Source organism: Carlito syrichta, unplaced genomic scaffold (assembly GCF_000164805.1).
Source record: "Carlito syrichta isolate Samal-C Ts95f unplaced genomic scaffold, Tarsius_syrichta-2.0.1 Scaffold312089, whole genome shotgun sequence".
In the NCBI taxonomy this organism is placed as follows: domain Eukaryota; kingdom Metazoa; phylum Chordata; class Mammalia; order Primates; family Tarsiidae; genus Carlito; species Carlito syrichta.
Window position 1 is genome coordinate 725,168 of NW_007256185.1, and position 22,563 is coordinate 747,730.

The window sequence follows — 22,563 nt, forward strand, 5'->3', positions numbered from 1 at the left end:
ACTGCACTCCAGCCCGGGTGACAGAGTGAGATCTTTTCTTAAAAAAAAACAGGGCAATTTTACTTAATACTTGCTGTCTTCTCTGCATTACACTGATGCACATCCTTCCTCTCTACCCCAACTCTTCTAGAGCATTTATGCCTTTTATGAACTGTGACAGTCTCTCCTCCTTCTTTCTCTGAATGAGAACAAACTACTTAGACGAGGGTCATTTAAAAGTTTTCTTTAAGAAAAGTTCAATGGTTATAATAGAATAAAAGCCTTTTTTGAGACAAAAGTAAGTTTACATGACAAAAATCAGTAAGAACAGTTTGCTCTTCTCAAGATTTTAAAAAATACTTTTCTGTAAGACCAATTTGCCTTTAAAAGTTAACTCAGAAACTTCAAAAAGCTTCCCAAACCCCAAACATTGAAATCATTTTAACAATCATTTCAAGGATGGAAAAAGACACCATGGGCTAATGGCCCATGAAGAACAATGACCATAAAGAACAATGGTCAGGACTCAGTGGGCTCAAATAGCAGCCCAGCTGAGCTGGAGTCCAGAAGAACTGGGGGTTCTGAACAGACCTACATGCTAATCCATCCCAAAATCCATCCAGAGTCTTCTCTTCTGTGACTGCTGACTACAGGAGCCTGCATCCAGAGGTGAAAATGCAGCCAATGGAAGTCAGAGGCACAAAGGAAGTGCACCTCAGATTGAGGCAAAGAATAAAATTCTACTGTAACTTCATGCACCATCTGAGCCTCTAATACTTGGTACTTTAGGAAAAAAAAAAAAAAAAGACAGTTGTATGGTGGTGCAATGTTTGAGGGCAAGCACTATAAGATAACACCATCAGGCCAAAGTGTGCCCTGTTTTGTATGGAATATGAAACTGAATAAAAAACTGGGGAAAAAAGAATTCAAAAATAGAAACCACGTTAAAAGGGACTTTTTTTCCAACTAAAAGAGATCCAGCTTATCCTTTTTATTTTAAAATAGGTTACGACCCATCATAAGAGCACTTTTCCACAGGGTGCAGAGAAAGTAAGGCTGACCTAATGAAGAGGCTCTGCAAACACATTTTGAAAACTACTGACTGAATTTTGGAACTTACTTTCTAGGAAACCAAATTTAAAATTATTATCTTTACTAATCAGAAAATAGTAACTATGCCATATCTCATACTATTAATCCCTTCATTTTTGCCATAGAACTTTACCTGTCTTTAAGTAAAAACAAAACAAAACAAAAAAAGTTATGTATTTTTATTTAGCTCAAGAAATGTAGGCACATGGACAGGATAGACCTCGCAAATAAACAGTTGTGTTTCCTAATAGACTGAATAGACATATCACTGCCATAAATATACCCTTTATCTTAAAATGCCAATGAGCATCAGAAATAAATTCTTTTGTTTAACAAAAATAGGGCCTCAAAATAAGTGCTTTGGTGGAATTCTTGAACAGTAACTAGACTTTGACGGTGGACCTAGTTTAAAGCACCACATAACAATGTGTGTTGACATCACCCTTTTATTTCATAGTTAGAAATAATACAGTTCCACAGGGTAAATCATCAATAAATAATGGTGTTTAATCATTAAACGTAAAAATCCCAACTCTTTGGCATCTGACAGGATTCTATTTCTTGTCAAACTAATGACTGTATAGATATAGTTAACCTTAGTGATCATTCGTCAATACAATATGTTACAAAGGTGCAATTTACTTTAAAATATACAACAGCTCAAAATTTCCAGCCCACCAAGAAATCTGATCAACTCAGTTAAGATATGGGCCAACTTCCCCATGGCTCTTTCACATGGTTTGCCTTAATGAAAGCATAATAAACATTGATGAAGAGTTCCTAGGCTTTTCTAATACTTACTCTGCTCTAAATAGAGTTTGCCATTCATTGTAGCTGAAGAAAAATCACAATTGCACCAGGAATGACCCACTCATTAATTATAAGGTGTTCTTATTTTATAAGCAAGATTGCTAACACCTAAGAAACTCACAGCCCCCAAAATAAAACTTAAAGTAAGTAGTTCTATGCTGCCAGAAATGCCAATTCAGCAATAAATTGCACCTTCAAGAGTCAAAAAAGGAAAAAAAGAAACATTTACAAAAGGTAAGTTACATACATGTTTTCTTTCTTCAAAATATATCCAAGGATAGTTGAGCTGTATTTGTTACTAAAGCCAGGGCATTATTCCTTTAGCAACAAATTAAACCAGTGCAATTGACATAAATTGTTAAGTAATCCAGGATTAACCCATTAAAACTGTAGAAGCACTTTAGGCTCCTACACTAATCCTAGAAACTGGAATTTCAGTGAGTGCTTGTGTTGCACAGAGAACTAAAACTGGACTGACCCGATGCATGCTGAATGGTATCACTTCATACTTAGTTTAAACATTCGATAGTAGAAATCATGAGATCCTCTATTAAAGTTACCTTCACTTACAGAAAATCAGATGCAAACAGTATTATGCCTACAATCCACAATTAAAAGAATCCTTTCCATTTTAAAGTTCCGGATGAATTTTAAATTAGAAAATAAGCAGAAAGGAGACGTTTTTTCAACTTATGAAAACTTCTTATTGGAAACTTTCTGGAAAAGCTTCCCCCCCAACCCATTGTAAAATAAATACTTTGTATCCCAAATTTAATTTTATTAAGACACACTTTAATAACGCTATAAAGAAATATTTTACAGCCATAGAGATCAATAACTTTCCATGCGGAAATAAAAAATTCATTGCTCAATAATATTATTGAGGCAAGTAAAGAAAGATTATTCTCTTGTCAATCTGAAATGTTAATTTTTTCAGTGCAAAACCAGTTATAAAATATTTAAACTCAATATTTAAAAATAAAAAGTGGTCCAATTCAGCAATGTTCAAGTTCTAAATTTCATAAAACAAATCATTACATACATTTTATAGTAAAATACAGAGATTCAAGAAGTACTTCAGCACTTAAGATATAAATTTCTAATGAATCATACCAAGTCAGCAACAACCAAGCAGATAACATTCCCAATTTGAGCGTTAGAATCATAAAGATGAAATTACTGTACCAAAGCCTTTTTTTCCTAGCTAAAAAGCTATACAAACGAACGGTCAACATTCTGTTTTCTTTGCAATTGCGTGCTCTAGAATGATATCCCCCCCAACTATCTGTGATTTCATTCCTGTATTCAAAATTTGATCCAAATAATTTTATGTTCCAGGAACACTTAGCTGATATAACCATCTATGATGTAAAGAGTCATGTACAGAGTACAGCAGTGGGTTTTTTTCTAGCCAAGCATAGGCTGACCTAAACTGGTTTAAACTCTCTGCAAGTCACTCATGTATTATTCCTAGCAAACACACGGTCCCCTCGGAGGGTTAGGTGCTGAAGCTGGTACTGTAGCACTTCTGTATCAGCTGGCTCCTTGATGTTCATTTTATCTAGATTGAGGTAGTCCAGAGATTTGGAGTGAGCCCTCTTACCTTTAAGAAGACAAAGAGGCAGAGGCCCATGGAGGGCCTTATAAGGTTCATAAGGTAAAGATTTAGTGCACTTGTCTCCTGAGCTGGGCATCCGCCTTCGCCGCCTGCCATTGACAGCTGGAATCTCATATGGCTGGTAGTACCTACTTCTGGTTTTGTACAAACGAGAGGAACGGACAAGTCCTGCATCCAGCTGTTTGGAGCGCAAGGAAGGCACACTTTCTCCCTTGCTCTCTTCACCTCCTGTGCACTTCTGAGCTAACTTCAGGAGTTCTTCACCAGTTGTGAAGCCAACCAAATAGTTAGAGTCCATGTGCAGGATCTGGTAGCCTGACACAGTCCTGCGCATTGGGGAGCAGGGTGTGCTGGAGCAGCGGGGCTTCTCTGCCTCTGCCTTTCCCGGAGAGTTGGCCTCGGCCCCGGGGAAGGGCAGGGTGCTCAGGGTACTTCTAGACTCTCCATTAATATCGACTTCCATTTTAGGCACCAGTCTGCACAATCCTAAAAGCAAACAGACTCAGATTAGAAGAGTACAGTGCACAGAAACTTGGGCCAAGCTGGACCTTCCAGAAGGCTCAGGGAGCATGAAATAACACTCGCCTGGGAGACAGCTGATGTACCGCTGACAGATTTTCATCTGTCTATTAAACGTTTCAGAGCAGGTGTGAAATGGACACTACCTCTCTGCCTTCAAGAATGCAAAGGCAGGTTAAGTGTAAGTGTGAAGTACTATGAAAAGGGTCAGATGAAGAAGCAAACAGAAAACAATATTTCTCTGAGTGCAACACTCCATCCAGCCACATAAGGTTTAGTCCTTAATGCAAAATTAAGCAAATCAAATACAGAGCTCAACATTAAGCAAATAAAAGCAATCATACACAGATTCACAAGAAGCCACAAAATATTTCTGGCATGAAAGTAAACTTTTTCCATTATTTAATTTAAAATATGTGTCCAGCTCTTGACACTTGTAATTATTTTCAGTTGTTTTTAAAGAATACATAATAAAATTGATCTGGTAAATTTCTGCAAATAATCCAATTTAGAACCAAAAAAATATTTTTAAGATATGGAGAAATCTTAAGGAAATGTTTCCCCAAACCCTGTAAATGCTCCTCCTTCCATATTCCCAATGAATTAAAGAAATCATTCTGCAGTTTAAAAGTCAATCCTAAATGCAATGCATTATGTAATTTTCAATATTAAAAATAAATAAAATATCAGATGTCATTTTACTTGACTATTTTATCATAAAATATACCATTGAGTTAACAATTTTTCTTTTGTAATACCTAAGACATCATACTTTTTAATAGTTTCATAAATAGCAGAACAATTCACAATGATACTAAAATTGTTCCTCAAAATTATCACATTACACAGTTTAGAAAACAAGAAGTACTGCAAATAATGGCAAGGTGCCTAGAAAGTTGTGGATAAAGCAAATTTTAAAAAATAAAGTCTAAGGGAAACAGTGACAAGGTCATGTCTGAGAAACTTTATTTCTCCTTGATCTTCAGTTGGAAGTAGATAACACAGTTTTAAGTATCTCAGATAGTTAATCAAACTAATGTCAATGGAGTTTAAGATGAAAAATTTGTTATATAATTCTTATGAATTCTTTTATAAAACAGTGATTTCCTTAGTATTTCCTAAAATTTAGGTATTTATTAAAATCCAAGCAAGTAGAAAGCTTAAAAAGAATCCAGAACCTTATTCTATCACTTGAATGCTCTACTTTCCTTAGAAGACTGTGAAGTTACCAGTTGTCAACCTGTCCCAACTACAGTCCCCACTGGAAACGAACATTTGTAGTGATTCCAGAGATAAAGTGAATTCCAGAAGGGATCAATATATTATTACCTATCATTTATTTATTTTAAACCTTATTTATTTTTACTTAACCAAGCTACCCTAGTCCCTCAACCCTTTCAGACTTAAAGTAATGAGCTTTATTATACTTTTTAACATAAAAATAAATTTATATTTGATTGTGTCAGTTATTTCTCCATTGATAGGATCAGAATAGTAGGTGACTACTAGCTACTTTCGTATGCATATAGTAAGATTTCTCAATTAAAAAACTTTAGAGAGCGCTATGAAGCCTCACCACATTTTTGCTAAACAAGCAAATGTTTGTCCAAGGCCAAATGACAAATTAATCCTTCCTTCCTTATTAATTCTGCAGCCCAGAAAGAACACAAGAGGACATATAAAAGACATCCAACCTACACAACCTGACTAGCAGCTATAGATAGGAAGTGTTTCTCTGATACTTCATTCTGAAAGGCAAGGAGAAAGAGGGTCAATGAGGCAAGAAATAACCAGGGCCATGGAGGAACTGACAGACACACACATGACAGACACAGACAGACAGACACACACACACGCACACATACACACAGATACACAAAGAGAGTTATCAAGGTGATGACTCAAGCAATACATGTGCTTAAAAGTGAGACTGTGGTCTAGATCTCTTCCAAATCTTACACTCGATAACCCAACTGCATTCTCATTTGATATATTACAAGAATTTTTAAATCCATGAATTCACACCCCACTCATTCTGAATTGGGAAATAATTCATACAGACGAGGCTGAAATTCATATTTTTTTCTGTGAGAAAAAAATTGTTAAGTAAGCTAATAGTGTACAAAGTTGCAGTAAAAAGAAGTGGGTATAGGCTTCTGGGGTCAACAGGATCATCAAAAGTTTGATACTAAGCCAACTCTGGTGGATCCAGGCAAACCATCAGAAATCCTAAGAATCTTTTGGAGTTGAAGATGAAAGATGGCAAGATCCAACAGTTAGGAAAAATAGGCAGAAATAACATATAAGCTAGAAAAAAAGCACCTGGAAAAGTCAGAAAAATAAATAAAATAGGCGAAGCGATATATAAAGGTCAAAATTTGATTTGATATGAAACAGATACTATTGTTAGATGAGTAACTAACATCAGTTAAGCTTCCAACAGCCAATAACATCATTTAAAAAACTGTACCTGGCTCAGGCAGAACTATGCAAATAGGATCTTCAGTGTCTATCTGGTGATTTAACCTTGATTGTTAAGTAGAAGACACAGATGTGGTTTAAGAGCTCCAGACACTTCAACCAAGGAGTCTAGTGAACGAAACCTACCGTATTTTCCAGGTAGATAACACTGTAGAAAACATGACCTCATGAGAAAGTTAAAGAAATAAGCATTTCTAAAATCTTCTAACATAAATATTTAACACAGCAACTAAGGCTAATGCAAAACAGGTTAATATTCTAGGTTAAATTTCTGAATGAAAGTCTCACTGCACTAGAATATGAAAAGATTCATTTTAAATAGTATATATATATACAGCTTCTGAATTTCTCATGAGCAATTCTAAGAGCTGGAAAACTGTTTGCACTTATAGGCTATCAAATATCGGTACTTTTGCATCAAAGTACAAACAGTGTATTCTCAAAATTAACAGCTCTTTGGGTGGTTGGCTGGTCTCTGCAGCGTACTGCTGAATGTACAAGAATAACTTCAGGTCTTGATATTCATGTAGCAACATGCATGGTAGAACCGAGAATTTTGTAAACTGTTTTCTTTTTTTTTTTAAAGGATCCTTTCAAGTTAGGTGGAATGCTGACTAAGTAGCATTCCTCTCATTCTTCAATTTGACAGAAAAGAAAATTTTGTATGCTACAATGTTCCTGAGAATTTTCTGACTGGATTTAAATACTTGGGTAAGATCCTGAGAGCAGGTTATTTTATAAACAGGCAGAAGCTCTTTAGAAGTTCTGTCCCATCTGAAGAAGTAGTAGTCTAAGATACCTTTTCATTCCAGAATTCTACAAAAAAAGATGACACTGAAGTCAGAAAAGATTGAATGTTCTCAAAGGCAACATATGTTGACATACAGATGTCCAATATTTTACAAAACAGAATTTCTTATTAAAAGCCATTCATCAAGAAACAGCTACAGCAACTACAACTGGAAATTATCTGTGTTTAGTAGTATAGTCTTCAGATTTTACCAGGAAAAAACTGCTTATGGACTTGTTATTTTTAAAGCCTATTTATGTCTCAACATTTTGCTCCATAATCTCAAATAAGCCTTGTATCCAAAAAGCAGACTGCCAAGATAAACAAGTAAAAGCCCTCTCATAAGTATTACTGTGGGTATTTGCAACAGGCACTACCCTCACTGCATCAGTAAAAATAAACTGAATCAAGAAATCAGGTCCAGGCTGGGCACTGTGGTTCACACCAGTAATTCCAGCATTTTGGGAAGCGGAGGCGAGAGGTTGCTTGAGCCCAGGGGTTCGAGACCAACCAGGACAAATTGACAAGACCTCATCTCTACAATAAATCAAAAAACTAGCTGGGCATGGTGGCACGCGCCTGTAGTTCCAGCTACTTGGAAGGCTGAGGTGGAAGGATTGCCTGAGCTCTGCAGGTAGAGGCTGTGGTAGTCATGAGCATGCCACTATACTCCAACTTAGGCGACAGAATGAGACTCAAAAAAAGAAAAAGAGAAAGAAAATCAGGTCCAATGCTTGACCACTAAAAATCAGATGAAAGATAGCCTGCTTGCTTTTGTTAATGCCTTTCATATAAACTTTAAGTAAAAATAACGACTAGAAACAGAAAATGAAAAAACATTAATGTTATAACTATAGAAGCAGCAAAATTTCTGTGGGAAGAGTCTAGAACAGAAAATGAAACAAGAATGGCAAAGTCAACTTGCAGTTTCTTTTTTTTTTTGAGTTGGAGTTTCACTCTGTTGCCCAGATTGGAGTTCACTCATTGCCCAGACCGCGGCCTCGACCTGCTGGGCTCTGGCGATCCTTCCGCCTCAGCCTTCCAAGTAGCTGGAACTACAGGCATGCACTACCACGCCCGGCTAGTTTTTGATTTATTGTAGAGATGAGGTCTCGCCAAGTTGCCCACGCGGGTCTTGAACCCTCAGGCTCAGGCAATCCACTCACCTCAGCCTCCCAAAGGTGCGGGATTACAGGCTGAGCCACTGTTTCTTAAACAAGTACCAGAAACAAATATAATTTTTTAATTGACACCTGAGAGTCTTCAATATGGAATTCCCTCACAATCCAACCAGTAACAATGACACTATGCATTTGTAAAACATGAAAGACTTGGCAATGTCTACAGGCGCAACTATATTCCGTTGAAATTTACGAGAATCCAACTAGATGACACTAGATAAAGGTAACACTAATTCTAGAAAAATGTACACAGTGCACCTTTCAAAAGCACTGGGTACAGCATGCAATTGTGAATTTTGGCTGAAACTAAAGCAAATTGGTCCAAACCACAACACACATGTAGGAGTACCTGGAGAAGAACATTCAAAAGACTGTAACCTGTACAGAATCTGCCCAGCTTTAGACATTCCCTAAGAAGCCAACCCTAAACTTTGCCCACAAATACCAATATTTTGAAAATATAACCTAAATGTCCTCAGCTCCTTAGACCAGCTTTGGAAATAGCTGATAAGTTTCACAACTGCTCTACAAAGAAATTACTTTTGAGAAACACCGCATCTTAATATCTGTATTTCAACTAAGAAACTCAAAAATTAATTGTTTCATTAATATTCCTATACATGTGTTTATTTACATATGATAACATGCCCATTAAAAAAAAATTCCAACTCCCTAAGTTTTAGCTGAGATGTCAAATGACATGAAATTCTATTGCTAGGCTCATTCCACCCAGCTTAGATATTGTTTGGGCTTGCCCCCCCCCCCACCCCGCACCACTGTCTTCTCTGAAAACACCTTTGTTCTTCTCTGCCATAGATAACAGGAGGAATCTGGCAAAGTGTGGGTGTAATTCTCATGTAGAGAAAGAAAAGTGAAGCTACCCCAAAGATGAGAAGGTGATTTCTTACCAAGATCCTCTAGATACTGCCCACAGCCAGCCCTATGCTACAGGGTGTGTGAGTCAGTGACACATTCCCAAGAAACAAGATTTATTTTCTAAGCCTTAGGACTGGGGCTCCACCCTACTTGCTAAGTTCTTTAACCTGTACAGGATATCCCAAAGAGTTCTTAGAGTCTATGAACATTTTTTATAAACACATCTCCCTTCCAGATACTTCCCACACTTTTCCTTCCCCCCAGTAACCTGCTCCAGTGATTACTTTTCTTTTTATTGTTTTTGAATCCTATGAAAGCAAACATGCAAACTAAAAGTCATCCAATCCAAACAATTTGTAATAATATACTGTAAATAGCAAAATTACTCTTCACCTCCTACCAATGCAAGGCACATCTAGAAGATTGCCTATTCATGTCTTGGTGTCTCCTTCCTTTTCCTGTGTATTTACAAATGCTGAGCGTGGATGATCACTGCTTCCTACAATAAAAACATGTACGTACACACACACACACACACACACACACACACACACACACACAATCTGTAATAAAAACATGTAAGTACACACAAACACAAATATCTGTAATAAAAACATGTAAGTACACACACACACACACACACACACACAAATATTTCCGAAAGACATTTCAGAAGTAGAATTGCTGAGTCAAGAAACATGTGTTTTTAAAATTTTTACAACAGTCACAAAGCCTTATATAGAATGTTTTCATTTTTTACATGGAGAGTGTATTTATTACTTTATGTAATTAAAAATTAATATAAATACTTTCAAAGAGTACAATCTATACATTCACCAGAAGGGTGTCTATTTCTCCTTTTACTGTTTATAAATAGGAATTACCAAAGAAGAAAGGAAAATGAGATGTCCAAAAGATAACGTGTTTGACTTTTACAAAAGGGAAAAGATAAATGAAAAGGGCATGCTGTCCATTCTTTGACCTCAAATTCTGATATTATTTTTACTTAAAACACTTACACATTCCTTTAAAGAAATTTACAAACTAAATGCCAATTTTCCTTCAAAAAAGGGAAGATAACATCCATTTGAGGGGGTAGTCCAAAAAACAGGAATTTATTTATTTAAAAATTGTGTATTTTTTCTTATATGTTTAGACTTCAGTCACCTTCAAAGTAGTCTCCATTTAATGCAATACACCTATCATGATGATTTTTCCACTGCTCAAAAGTTTCTGAACTCATCAATTTTGATGTCTTTTAGCTTTCAGTGCTTCTGCCGTTTTTCGTTTTACTTCTTGCACATTGGCATAACGTTTCTCTTTGAGGATTTTTTTCAGAGGGGAAACAAAAAAAAAGTCACTTGGGGTGAGATCAGGTAAATAGCAAAGGTAGGGCACAAAGGTCATGCCGTTTTTAGTCAAAAACCATTCAACATTCAGTGAGGTGTGGACAGGTGCACTTGTAAATCATCCATCATGAAATGGGCAAATACATTGAAAGAATCTCCAAAAAAAAAAAAAAATTCACTGAAGCCTCTCACAGCAATACTACCTGGTACACTGATGCGGATGGGTTCACAGAACACTTACCTAGTGGGGGAAGTCTGTAGGTACTACAAGAGGCCTACCCTCTAAAAAATAATTCTGGGTTTTTTTGGATCCCCCTCGTACATATTAGAAATATATACACAGTGTACACTTTAAAAGCATTGGGTTCGGCATGCAACACCCAACATGAGTATTCTGCTTAAGACAATAACAAACAGGTTCAAACCACAACATACTTGAGCAAAACCCAGTGCACCCAGATGAGCAGTCAAGAGACTAGATCTGTATAGAATCTGCATAGCTTTGAACATTCTCCAAGAGGCCAAGCTTCCTATCTATTTGGCACAAAGAGCAACATTCTGAAAATATAACCTAAATGCCTTAGCTCCTGAGATAAGCTCTGAAAATAGCTGGTAAGTTTCACAACTGCTACACAAAGAATTCTTTTTCATATTGCATTCTGAGAATTTTTAAAAATAAGAGTTACAAAAAAAATTCATTCCCAGTAATCAAAACATTGCTCCATATGTTTTAACTTTTTTTTTTTAAGCACCATATAGCAATACCATATAAGAGAAAACAGGAACATAACCAACCATCTTAAATACACAGAACAAAAATGTCATCATGTTAACAAAATTCTTCTCAAAAGGTACCTGAAACAAACTATTCAGAACAGAGCCACGCTTAGGGAAAATGAGGTCTCCCTAGCATGACTAGTACTCAGTCTGGTGATATCTAGAGTTATCTAGTTTTAATGCCAGAATCATCTTGGAGTCCACCACTTGGAAGCGCTGCTTCTGATAACAGAGAAGAGGGTACTGAAGCCATAAAAACAGACGCTTACCCAGAGCCATGTAGGTAGGTAGTGGTCATAATTACAACCTAGGTCTCTTGGTTCCAAGTCCAGTGCTCCTTCTATTCATCATGCTGTGCTTCTAGAATGTGGCTCACAAACTTGGCTACACACCAAAATCATCCAAGGAACTTATAAAAATATTGATGTCTGTGTTCCACCTCAGATTTTTAATTTAACTCAGCAGTCTTCAACCTTTCTGGCATGAGGGACCAGTTTCATGGAAGGCACTTTTACCACAGGTGATTCAAAGGTATAATATTTATTGTGCCCTTTATTCTATTATTATTATAACATATAATGAAATAATTACACAACTCACCATTAAAAAAAGGGACATGGATGGAAGTGGTAAATACAATAATGGGTAGGCCATGCGCGGACTAAAATAAGTGTTAGATTCTGCCACCAGCTGTAGCTATTCAAGTGAAGTACATCAACTCACTTGCCACTCACTGGTAGGGTTTTGATATGTCTACAAGTAATTGATTTATTATGGTCTCTGTGCAGTCAAACCTCACTGCTAATGTTAATCTGCATTTGCAGCTGCTCCCCAGAGCTAGCATCACCACCTCAGATCATCAAACATTGGATTCTCATTATAAGCACACAACCTAAATCCCTCACATGTTCAGTTTACAATAGGCTTCGAGTTCCTATGAGAATCTAATGCCTTCACTAACCTGACAGAAGGTAGAGCTCAGGCAGCAATGCAAGCAATGGGGGGTGGCTGTAAATACAGATGAAGTTTCACTGCTCACTCACCCACCACTCACCTCCTGCTATGCAGCCCAGTTCCTAACAGGCCATGAACTGGTACTGATACCAGGGGTTGGGGACCCCTGATTTAACTGATCTCAGGGACAGTCTGGGCTCTGAAATTTTTAAAAAGATCCTCAGATGATCCTAATATGCCTGCGAGTTTGGGAACTTGTCAGATAAAACTTAACAGAAGAATTTAATTCCTGTTGAATTCCTGTTTTTAATCAACAACTACTGTAGAGTCACGTTGGTGAACATAATTTTTGGCTGCTTATAATTGCTAACAACCTATCTCTAGGCCTTCTAATTTACTGTTTCCAATCCACTGTGGGCTGAAAATATCTGCTAACCAAACGTGTTAAAACTGGATGTAAAATAAAAATAAATCTGTGCTGAATGAGAATCAGGGCCTTCATCTGCATACACTTTGGCATGGTTATTTTAGTTACACGCGCCTTTGTCAGGTACGGCTACTTTGGAGAACAGTTTGGCAGTTACTTATAAAACTGAATAAATGTTCATTATACAACTCAGCCACGCTCACTTCTAAGTATTTAACTTAAGAGAAATGAAAATATATGTCCACACAAAAACCTGAACATGTTTACAACAGCATTATTTACAATCACCAAAAACTGGAAACAATTCAAATGTCCATCAAGAGACGAACAAACTAGGGTCCACTCACACAATGAAAACCACTCAGCAGTGCAGGGGAGCAAACTGGAAACACACTAAATCAAAGAAGCAGACAGAAAACACTATATACAGTATGACTCAATTTCTATGACATTCTGAAAAAGCCAAAACTATTCAGCCAGAAATCAATCAGTGATTGCCAAGGGCTGGGCTAAGGTTAGAGAACAACAACAAATGCAGCAAAAGAGTTTTGGGAAGACATTAAAATATTCCATATGTCAACTACAGTGGCCATTATACACAACTGGATATATTCATCAAAATGCACCAAACCATACACCTTAAAGGGGCAAATTTTACTGTATAACATAATATGTCAATAAAGCTGATGTTAAAAATAAAAGAGATCTTTGTCACATCTATCTAAGTTTTAGGTGATCCTACAAATTTAAATTTTTTTTAACTGTATAATCTCAGAATCAGAAGGAATCATAATGGTTGCCCAGTGTATGTTTGAACACCTTCAATGACAGGTAACTCACTACCTCCCAAGTTGACTCACTTTACCTTGTACAGCTCTAATAGAATGTCATTTTATTTACATATATAACTAGATCTGTATATACAAACACATATACAGTTAGCCCTCTGTATCCATGAGTTTACTAGGCTCAACCAACCACAGTTAGAAAATCTATTTTTAAGTACATCTGTACTGAACATATATAGACTTTTTTCCTTTGTCATTATTCCTTAAGCAATACAGTATAACAACAGTTTACATAACATTTACATTGTATTTGGTATTATAAGTAATCTAGCAACGATTTAAAAGTATGCAGAAAGATGTGCTTGGGTTATAAATGCAAATACTATGCCATTTTATATCAGGGACTTGAGCATCAGATTTTGGAATCTGAGGAAGACCCTAGGACCAATCTCCCACGGATTCAAAGAGACGACTGATGCTTAAATAAGAGGCAGACAGACAGACACAGATAAAGATACATACACACACACATATTTCTGTAGCTTCTACTCATTGCTCCTAGTTTTGTGCTTTATTTCAATTGGGTGAGTCAATGACCTTGCTACATTATTTCTTACTCAATATCCCCTAAAAGTACTTTGTACTATGGTTCTCAAACCTCTTGCTCTTTCCACGAAACCAAAAATTTTAGTAATGTTTCCATGTTTTCAATGTCTTAAAATGCACTGTCATAAATTTGATGGGTTTTATCTACTTCATAAAATTAAAGTGTTTTTCCCCCACATTCTTTTGAGCCATTCTTCCGCTGACTGCTAATTTAGAAATCACTTATTATAAAATTCTACTTTTTCCAAGCATTATGACTTCTCTACATAATTCAAAGCAAGGATACACAAAGATATTGGCCAAGGAGAATGATATACCAAAACACTAAAATGCTAGAGCTACAAAGATCATTATTAATTTTTTTCCCCTCCAAAAACCATGGAGTCAAATGGACAACTATGTCAGCACAGACAACAGACTGAAAAAAGGCAACCAAGGGAAAAAAAAAAAAAACACACACTGCGTATTTTTACCAGTTTAAATACAGGGTGTGATAAAAGGAATGTCACAATTGCAGTGAACTGCTATGTGACTAAGTGAAAATGATGTTCCTTTCAGTCACCTGTTAGCCATTCTTTATGTATAATAAGATACAACCAGAATTTTCTTACAAATTATTTCATCAATCTTTGAAGATTAAAGTTTTCACTAAAATTTTTTACCAAACTAAAGCAACTAACTCTGAGTACTACACTTTGAAATATTATTTCATAAGCTCTCCTTTCTCTTATTTTTTTTGAGTTGGAGTCTCACTCAGTTGCCCAGACTGGAGTGCAGTGGCCGCTCCGGCCACCGCAGCCTTGACCAGCTGGGCTCCGGCGATCCTTCCGCCTCGGCCTTCCAAGTAACTGTAACTACAGGCGCACGCTACCACGCCTGGCTAATTTTTTTGATTTATTGTAGAGATGAGGTCTCGCCAAGTTGCCCAGGCGGGTCTTGAACCCGTGGGCTCAGGCAATTCACTCACCTCGGCCTCCCAAAGCGCGGGATTACAGGCTGAGCCACCGAGCCCGGCCGCTCTCCTTTATCTTACAGGTATTTTTAAAAAGGAAAATCTCAAAGAATTTCAAACATTTCAAAGAAAATAATGTTAGCATATTGCAATAATAACTCAGGTCTCATCATTAAAAATTTTGTAAATATAGTATATTTTTTGCAGTATACTGACATTTCACATTCACTTGTTTGTTTACGGAGTCCTTAAGACACATCATGGTATTATGTTGATTCAACTGGTTAACAAACAGAAAAAGCAAAATATAACTCACCAGACTAAATCCCAGAAGATGTCACTGTACAATTTCCAGTGAGTCCCAAGGGAACATAGGCATAATAATGTTTCTGTTGTACGCCAGGTACTAAACATGAAATATAAAAATAAACCTTTAATTTAATGAGTAATACGACTTATAACACAATTCTATCAATTCTAACTACAAAATAGGATGAAACTAGCAAGAGGTACTCTAACTCCAAGTACAGGTTGTATAGAACACAATAATTAATTCAATTAAAGTAATTTTGAGTTTGTTCAGCTAAATGAATCCTCAAATACTGTATCATGTTTATTCCTCTGTATTCTGTTGCTTAAATTCTACCTAAAGACTGAGAGTAGCTAACTGGCCTAAAATAGAGAGACAAGAAAAATTGAGGGTATAAGTGTTGGCTTCGCCATCCCAGTCCTACTCAAGTGTTCAACAAATTCGCAGTATTCTCTGGGGGGAAAAAAATGATGCTAAGGCTGGAGTCAACAGAACAGATCCTAGTTCTGCCCTTGCTGAGTACTCTGCCTCCTGACCTTGCACAAATAGCAATCTTCAAAATGAAGACAATAACACTCTCCTTTCTCCCTAATACAGTTGTTAGGTAGATCAAATGAAATGAGGTAGGTGAACGTGTTTAGCACGCTGCAAAACTCTTTACAGATGTGTAATGTTATCATTGTGCAATTAATTTTCAGTGTCGACTCATTTTAGCCACAAAACAGCAACAATAAAAATGTTTCATAAGACTGCTGTGAGGCAAATGATTTAGAAGGTCAAATAAGTTACCGAGAGAGAGTGAGAGAGGGGGGGGAGGGAGAGAAGAGAGAGAAAATAACTAAAAAATATATGTTTTTATAGTTATCACCTTGCTCAAGGCTTCCAACATCCCTTCTGTGTCCTCCCCCGCCCCCCCTTACCTGGGAAGTTCGTGTGTATGAGAATCTTATCTTTATCTCCTACCTCTCCAGCTAACTGGGATAATTTGTTGAGACCAAGAAAACGTCCCAAAGTCCTTTTTCACCTGTAGCAGTTTCTTTGGTTGTTAGGTTTTCTGTTGTGTTCAACGACAGAAGGGTACAGGGAGGGGGAACCTCATATGAGCCAGTAGATTAATTTTACCTACATAGGTGCACAGAGCCTGAACTGTAGCAACAGAACATCTTCTCAAGCAGAAGACAAACAGCAAGGGAAACAGCACAAGTCTGTTGCTTTATTACTTTCCTTACTGTACAAAAGAGTTGTATCAAAGGAAATGGATAATTACTGAATTAAAGAGATTTGCTTCCTCAGTTTGAGACACTAGAAGGAACTAATACACCAAGAACTGTCATTCCGAGAAGCTAGCATGTGTCTCAGCCTTTGGAACTTGTTTAGATACAGATAACAGACACACACTCTCCCTTTCATTTCTTTTACCTTCAACTATTTTCAAATTGGGGAACTAAAAAATCTAGATCATTAAGCCCTGGTTCTACTTCATCAATGGAGCTTCTGGTTTACTGTAAAGTGAATTGTAATGTAACAAAAATTGGTACTTAATAAAATTTTTACTTAATATAATTATTCCAAATAATTTTCTCAATACTAATGTTATAAAGTTTACATTGACTTGCCAGTTAATGAATTTTTAATGGGGAAGAATAAAAAGAAACTGATATTTTTTAGCATCTTCTATATGCCTAAAGCTATATACGATTTATATAATTTAATCTTAACTACTCTGTAAGGAAAATATATTACGCCCTTTTTAAAGTATTCCATCAAGTAATACTATTTGAGAGTCATAGTAGGAATCTGAACCCTAATTGGTCTGACTCCAAAGCCCATTTACTTGTCTTTATACTCTGTGACCTGTGTTCAATAATAAGACCACATGTATAGTCTTTTACACAATAATCATGCTCCTGAAAAATGTATATTAATTAATTTCTCTAAATGGAATCCTATTTTAAATGTGTAGGGAAGCACTTTAAAAGCTTTACCGCCTCATTTGTGAAATGGTTGGGGGACGTAAGTATTAACTTCTATCTGCAAGGTTATTTCCAACTTGAAAAATACTCAGATTTTTAAGGCACACAGTGGAGAGTCTTACCCAAAATCCTTCTAAATCATAGACTCTTTCTCCTAAGACTTTATAAGATATTTTCTAAAATCATAAATTATAAGGCAGAAAAAAATGTATTAATCAATACTGGCTGGTTATGTTTGGATGCCAAATACAGCTACATATTTCCACTTTACTTTTTCAGGTTACATTTATCACAACATAAGATTATTTCATCTAGACTTCTAGAAATTTCTATCGAAAACCAAGAAGGAGGAACATCAGAAAAATAGGAATGCCTTAATCCTAAATAAAGAATAGTTTTAAAAGTTACAAATCTCATTCAGACTTTCATATAATTTGCCTTGTATGTTTGGCGATATATCCTTTTCAAGCTTTTAAATGAATTGGAAAAATATTTAGAATTTCAAACATTTTTTCACCAACAAAAGAAAGAAATGAACCAGAACTTCAATCTGGATTTGGAAGCAGGGGATCCTTAAAGCAATTACCCAACTCTTGCACTAGAGCTGATGTGGAAGTCTAGTAAATGATGGGTAATTTCATAGTAAACAAAGTGTAGTAACTGACTATCCCTATTATGCCAGTGCCAAGCCAAAAATAGAATACAAACAGAGTCCAAGGGAACAACACAAAGTGAAACCCAGTAGCAGGAACTCTCCATTCTACTCTAATCGTTACTCATGTTTGACTCTGCTCACTGTTTTGTGTGTAACTGAGTGCTTTCCCTGCATAGGTGCTAAGAAGAGGTTGATAACCATGAGGTAGACAGTGAAAAAGAGGAAAAAGAACAATTAAAAAGAACAAGGCCACAAACCAACTAGTAGTATAAGAATATATTTTCTTTAAGAGATTGCCTATAAAGAAATTTACTACAAAATGATAGTAAGGCTAGGGAGGCTGAGGTAAGAGGTTTGCTTAAGGCCAGGAGTTCAAGACCAGCTTAGGATACACAGTGAGACCCTGTTTCTAAAAAAATTTTTTTTTTTTTTTGAGTTGGAGTCTCACTCTGTCACCCAGACTGGAGTGCAGTGGCCGCTCCCAGCCACCGCAGCCTCGACCTGCTGGGCTCCGGTGATCCTCCCACCCCAGCCTTCCAAGTAGCCGGAATTACAGGCATGCACTACCGCGCCTGGCTAATTTTTTGATTTATTGTAGAGATGAGGTCTTGCTGCCCAGGTGGGTCTCGAACCCGCGGGCTCAGGCAGTCCACTCATCTCAGCCTCCCAAAGGCACGGGATTACAGGCTGAGCCACCGAGCTCGGCTTCTAAAAATATTTTTTAAATTAGTTGAGCATGTTGGCACATGCATGTAGAGTCCCAGCTACTTAGGAGGTTGAAGCAGTAGAACTGCTTGAGCCCAGGAGTTTGAGGCTGCAGTGAGCTATAATTGTGCCACTATATTCCAGTCCGGGTAACTAAGCAAGACATATTTAAACTAAAAAAAAAAAATACAGTAACAGTTTTACCGCCATCTCCCATTAATATCAATTTAAGGATTGTAATACAAAAGTCCAAAAAAATGTGTGCCTTTCAAATAACACACATTTTAAAATACCTTAAAAATCTGCAATTCTCTGACAGTCCCAACTCATTCTGATCAATGTTTTAAATGTGAAGACTTGGAAAGGTACCAATAGATACCTCTCAAAACAGTCAGCAAGAGGGAAAAGAACCTCCACGAAATACTTAGACGATGGCCTCAATGCTGTATAGAAACAGACTAAGTAGAGCAAAGGCTATCGGATATAATGATTTCAGTTATATGAAGTTGAAACAGAATACCCCAGGACATTATCCTGTAAGCAATATAAACTGAAAAAATTAAGCATGACCAAGAGCTGCCCACAGGTCTCTGGGTAAGAAAGCCATGGATGACTAAGCAAAAGACACCCACAATTGAACGCAAGTGAAGTTTCTACAGACAGAAAGTTTGCAAACATTAACCAGCAAGTGTGTCAAATTTCTCAGGGAAGGTGATAGTTATTATCAAGGGTAAATAAAAAAGAATGCCCTTTAAAAAAAAAAAAAAGTAGGACGACCCTATGTCTCAATTCATAGTTGATGCCCTGGCATAATTATTTATAGCACCCCCCTCCCTTGATCTCTCAAAAGTATCTCTGTTTGTCTGTGTTGTTATCCTACTCAAAAGTAGTATATAACAGTGAAAAGGTGATGAATTAGAAAAAGAAAGGAACACCCTTCTGATTGCATTGTGGCTTCCCATACAGATCTGAGTTTTTCTTTGGGTGTAGTCACTTAGGTATGCAGTTATTCACTTACTCATTCAATCATTCAACAATATATCCTGAGTCTTATTATATGTACAGGGACTGGCTGGTGCAAATACAAAGAGGAAAAAAGTGAGACCAGGCCAGAGGAGAAAACAGACAGACGTGGAACTACCTGAATCTAATATTTATAATAGTAAACTTGAATGGCACTAGGAACCTACAAAAGGGAGAGGGTTTCCCCAAAATATAGAAAGCTCCATATGGAAATGTTTAGGTCCACACAAAATCCCTACACAGAAAAAAAGCCATAAATTTCAGGCTGTAGCACAGATCACTAATAAAACAGCAATAAGGAAAAATTTAACAAACAATATCAATCACAAATCATATGGTGTTTACAATCTAAAAACCAGCACATAGCCCTTCCAAATTTTGGTAAACAAATCTCACTAAACATTGAAGATTATGTTATGAAAAGCAAGATGCATTTTAGGAAAAGAAATTGGCAGAGAAGTTATGAGTTCTAATTCTGACTCCCAAAACATGAAAAAAAAAAAAAAGGAAACAAGTAGTATTTCTCAGAGTGGCCATTCAAGAGATCAATAATGAAAAAGTGCTTGAAAAAAATAAGTGATTTTTAAAAATTTTACTCAGACTAGTGTAAATATTTTGTAACTAGTACTTCCAAAGATAAATCTAGAAACAAGTAAAAGATGGGCCAAACATCTCTCCAGTAACATAACATTGAGCAGAACTAAAACAATGTAACAGAAAGTACAACACACAATGAAAACAAAATGCTTAGCAGTCCCCACATGCTCATCTTAGAGGTTACTTTCAAATAACCTTACTTTACCATTTGCAACTTGTAAAAACTAAATCATCAATAGTTTTTATGAAGAGTTGTTAAGTAGGGTGTGACTTTTCTGAAACCATCCTTGACCTTACAGAAAAATCATTAACCCGGACAATGTGGTAAGACAACCTGTAACTAGTTCAGTAAGACAAAAATGTGTTTCTCTTTCTAATATTAGTTCTTTTTAATAGCAATCCACCCCCTGAAAGTGCAGCACTCATATTCTTTCCATTCCTGCTAGTAAAAATTAAACACCGGTTACTAATATCTTGTCATGTGAAGTCATCCTTCTACTTGTAGAAAAAATACTCAGTTTCACTGCAAATATGACTGACAAGTCACTGGAACTACAGGTCTACATGGAGCCTTTACAAGAAATTTGCTTCTTAGGAGGCATCATTAAAATAAGACAGGTGTACATGGTGGAATTAGCTAACCATCAGGAAAGGGTAAAACCAGGTACTCATTTTAATAGGCTGGTGACAAAATCAAAGTTTTCTCTGGAGGAAAGGAACTGATTCCTCCTGCCCCCCATACCCTCCCACCCCTGCCCCAGCTATTAATCAGCAAAAAAAATTTAAAACCTGTATACAAAGTGTAATTACTCTCACATGAATTCTAAGAGTAATTTTAAAATAGCTCTCCAAAATACAGAAATATAGAGACAATAAGCAAATTCATTGACTGTTACATAAGATCAATAAATATACAGTGAAACAGTTACTATTAACAGTCTCATGTGCAATTAAATAAACTCAAATGTTGGCAAAAGCATATTCTATACACCGGTTCTTATCAAATTAACAGATCTCTGCTCATTAACTATTATATTTCATCCTGTTCATTTTATTTTTACGTGTATAATGCATTCACAGTTACATAATAAAAGCACGGAGAAATCTGTGAAACATTCATTAAACATAACAGTGTAAGCATAAACCATGGCTTGGAATTAATAAAGTACCAAAAGCTTCTGTAATTATAACCAATACTGTATTCTGAAATGACTGGGGAAATAAACTTTGGGAAAGGGTCTCTATCTCCCCAGTGTCCATCCTGCACCATAGGATTTGAGAAAATAAAGCAACTAACAACCCCAAATTGTAGGGTGGGTCTTTGAGAAAAAAATGTAAAATGAAGAGTCTAGTAACATCAGAAGTGGTGTACAAGAATTGTTCTTTTGGCTAGGTGTAGCAAGTACACTATAAAATGCCTCCATTCTTTCTCCTCAAATGATTAAAAAGTTCCCAGCTCCGGCTTCACCTGTGCACCACAGCCACACACACACACACACATCCTGGTTCCACACAAATCACTAACCCACCCGGGTGCAAACTGGCGTGGGTGAAGAAGCAGGGAGTCCCCGAGGGCGCGGAACACTTGCAAGGGGAAAAGGACAGGGCCATCATTCCTTTCGCCTTGCCATCTCCTTTCTGGCGAGATGTGCGGATTCCACCACTAGAGAGAGTTTGGCAGCTTCACAATGGGCCCGTCGCTCAAGGTCTGCCCGCCGCCCGCCTCGAAACCCCTTTCCTCCGCCCCAAAGTCCACCCGCGACAGGTGGGGCGAGGGCGACGATGCCCAACGACATCCGCCGCTTACGCGTCTGGCCAGCGCGGCCCCAGCGGGCCACGGCTCCCCCGCCGCACCCGCAGACGCTCCGGGGGGTGCGGGCGGCCTCGCACCCGGGCGGCGGCGCGGGCGAGGAGAGCCGGCGAGATTGGGCCGCCGGGGCTGGCCCAGAGGTGCTATCTGGGCCCGGCAGGCGCACCCTGCGCGCGGGCGGGCACGCGGCCAGAGGTGCCGCAGGCGCGGGAGAGGTACTTCTCCGTGGGGTCCGCAGGCCCGCTGCCCCGCGGAGGCGGCCCAGGGGGCGAGTGGGCGCCCGACGCGCCC

General features: G+C 37.5%; 1 protein-coding gene across 1 annotated transcript; it reads right to left on the minus strand.

Annotated features, from left to right (window-relative positions):
• Positions 1–1,499: 1,499 nt before the first annotated feature.
• On the minus strand, positions 1,500–22,053 carry CUNH5orf30 (chromosome unknown C5orf30 homolog). Its single transcript, XM_008069531.1, has 3 exons — positions 21,992–22,053; positions 15,516–15,605; positions 1,500–3,985 (listed from the first exon to the last, which is right to left on the minus strand). The coding sequence occupies exon 3, from the start codon at positions 3,960–3,962 to the stop codon at positions 3,339–3,341; it is 624 nt and encodes a 207-aa protein (XP_008067722.1). The 5' UTR covers positions 3,963–3,985; positions 15,516–15,605; positions 21,992–22,053; the 3' UTR covers positions 1,500–3,338.
• Positions 22,054–22,563: the final 510 nt, after the last annotated feature.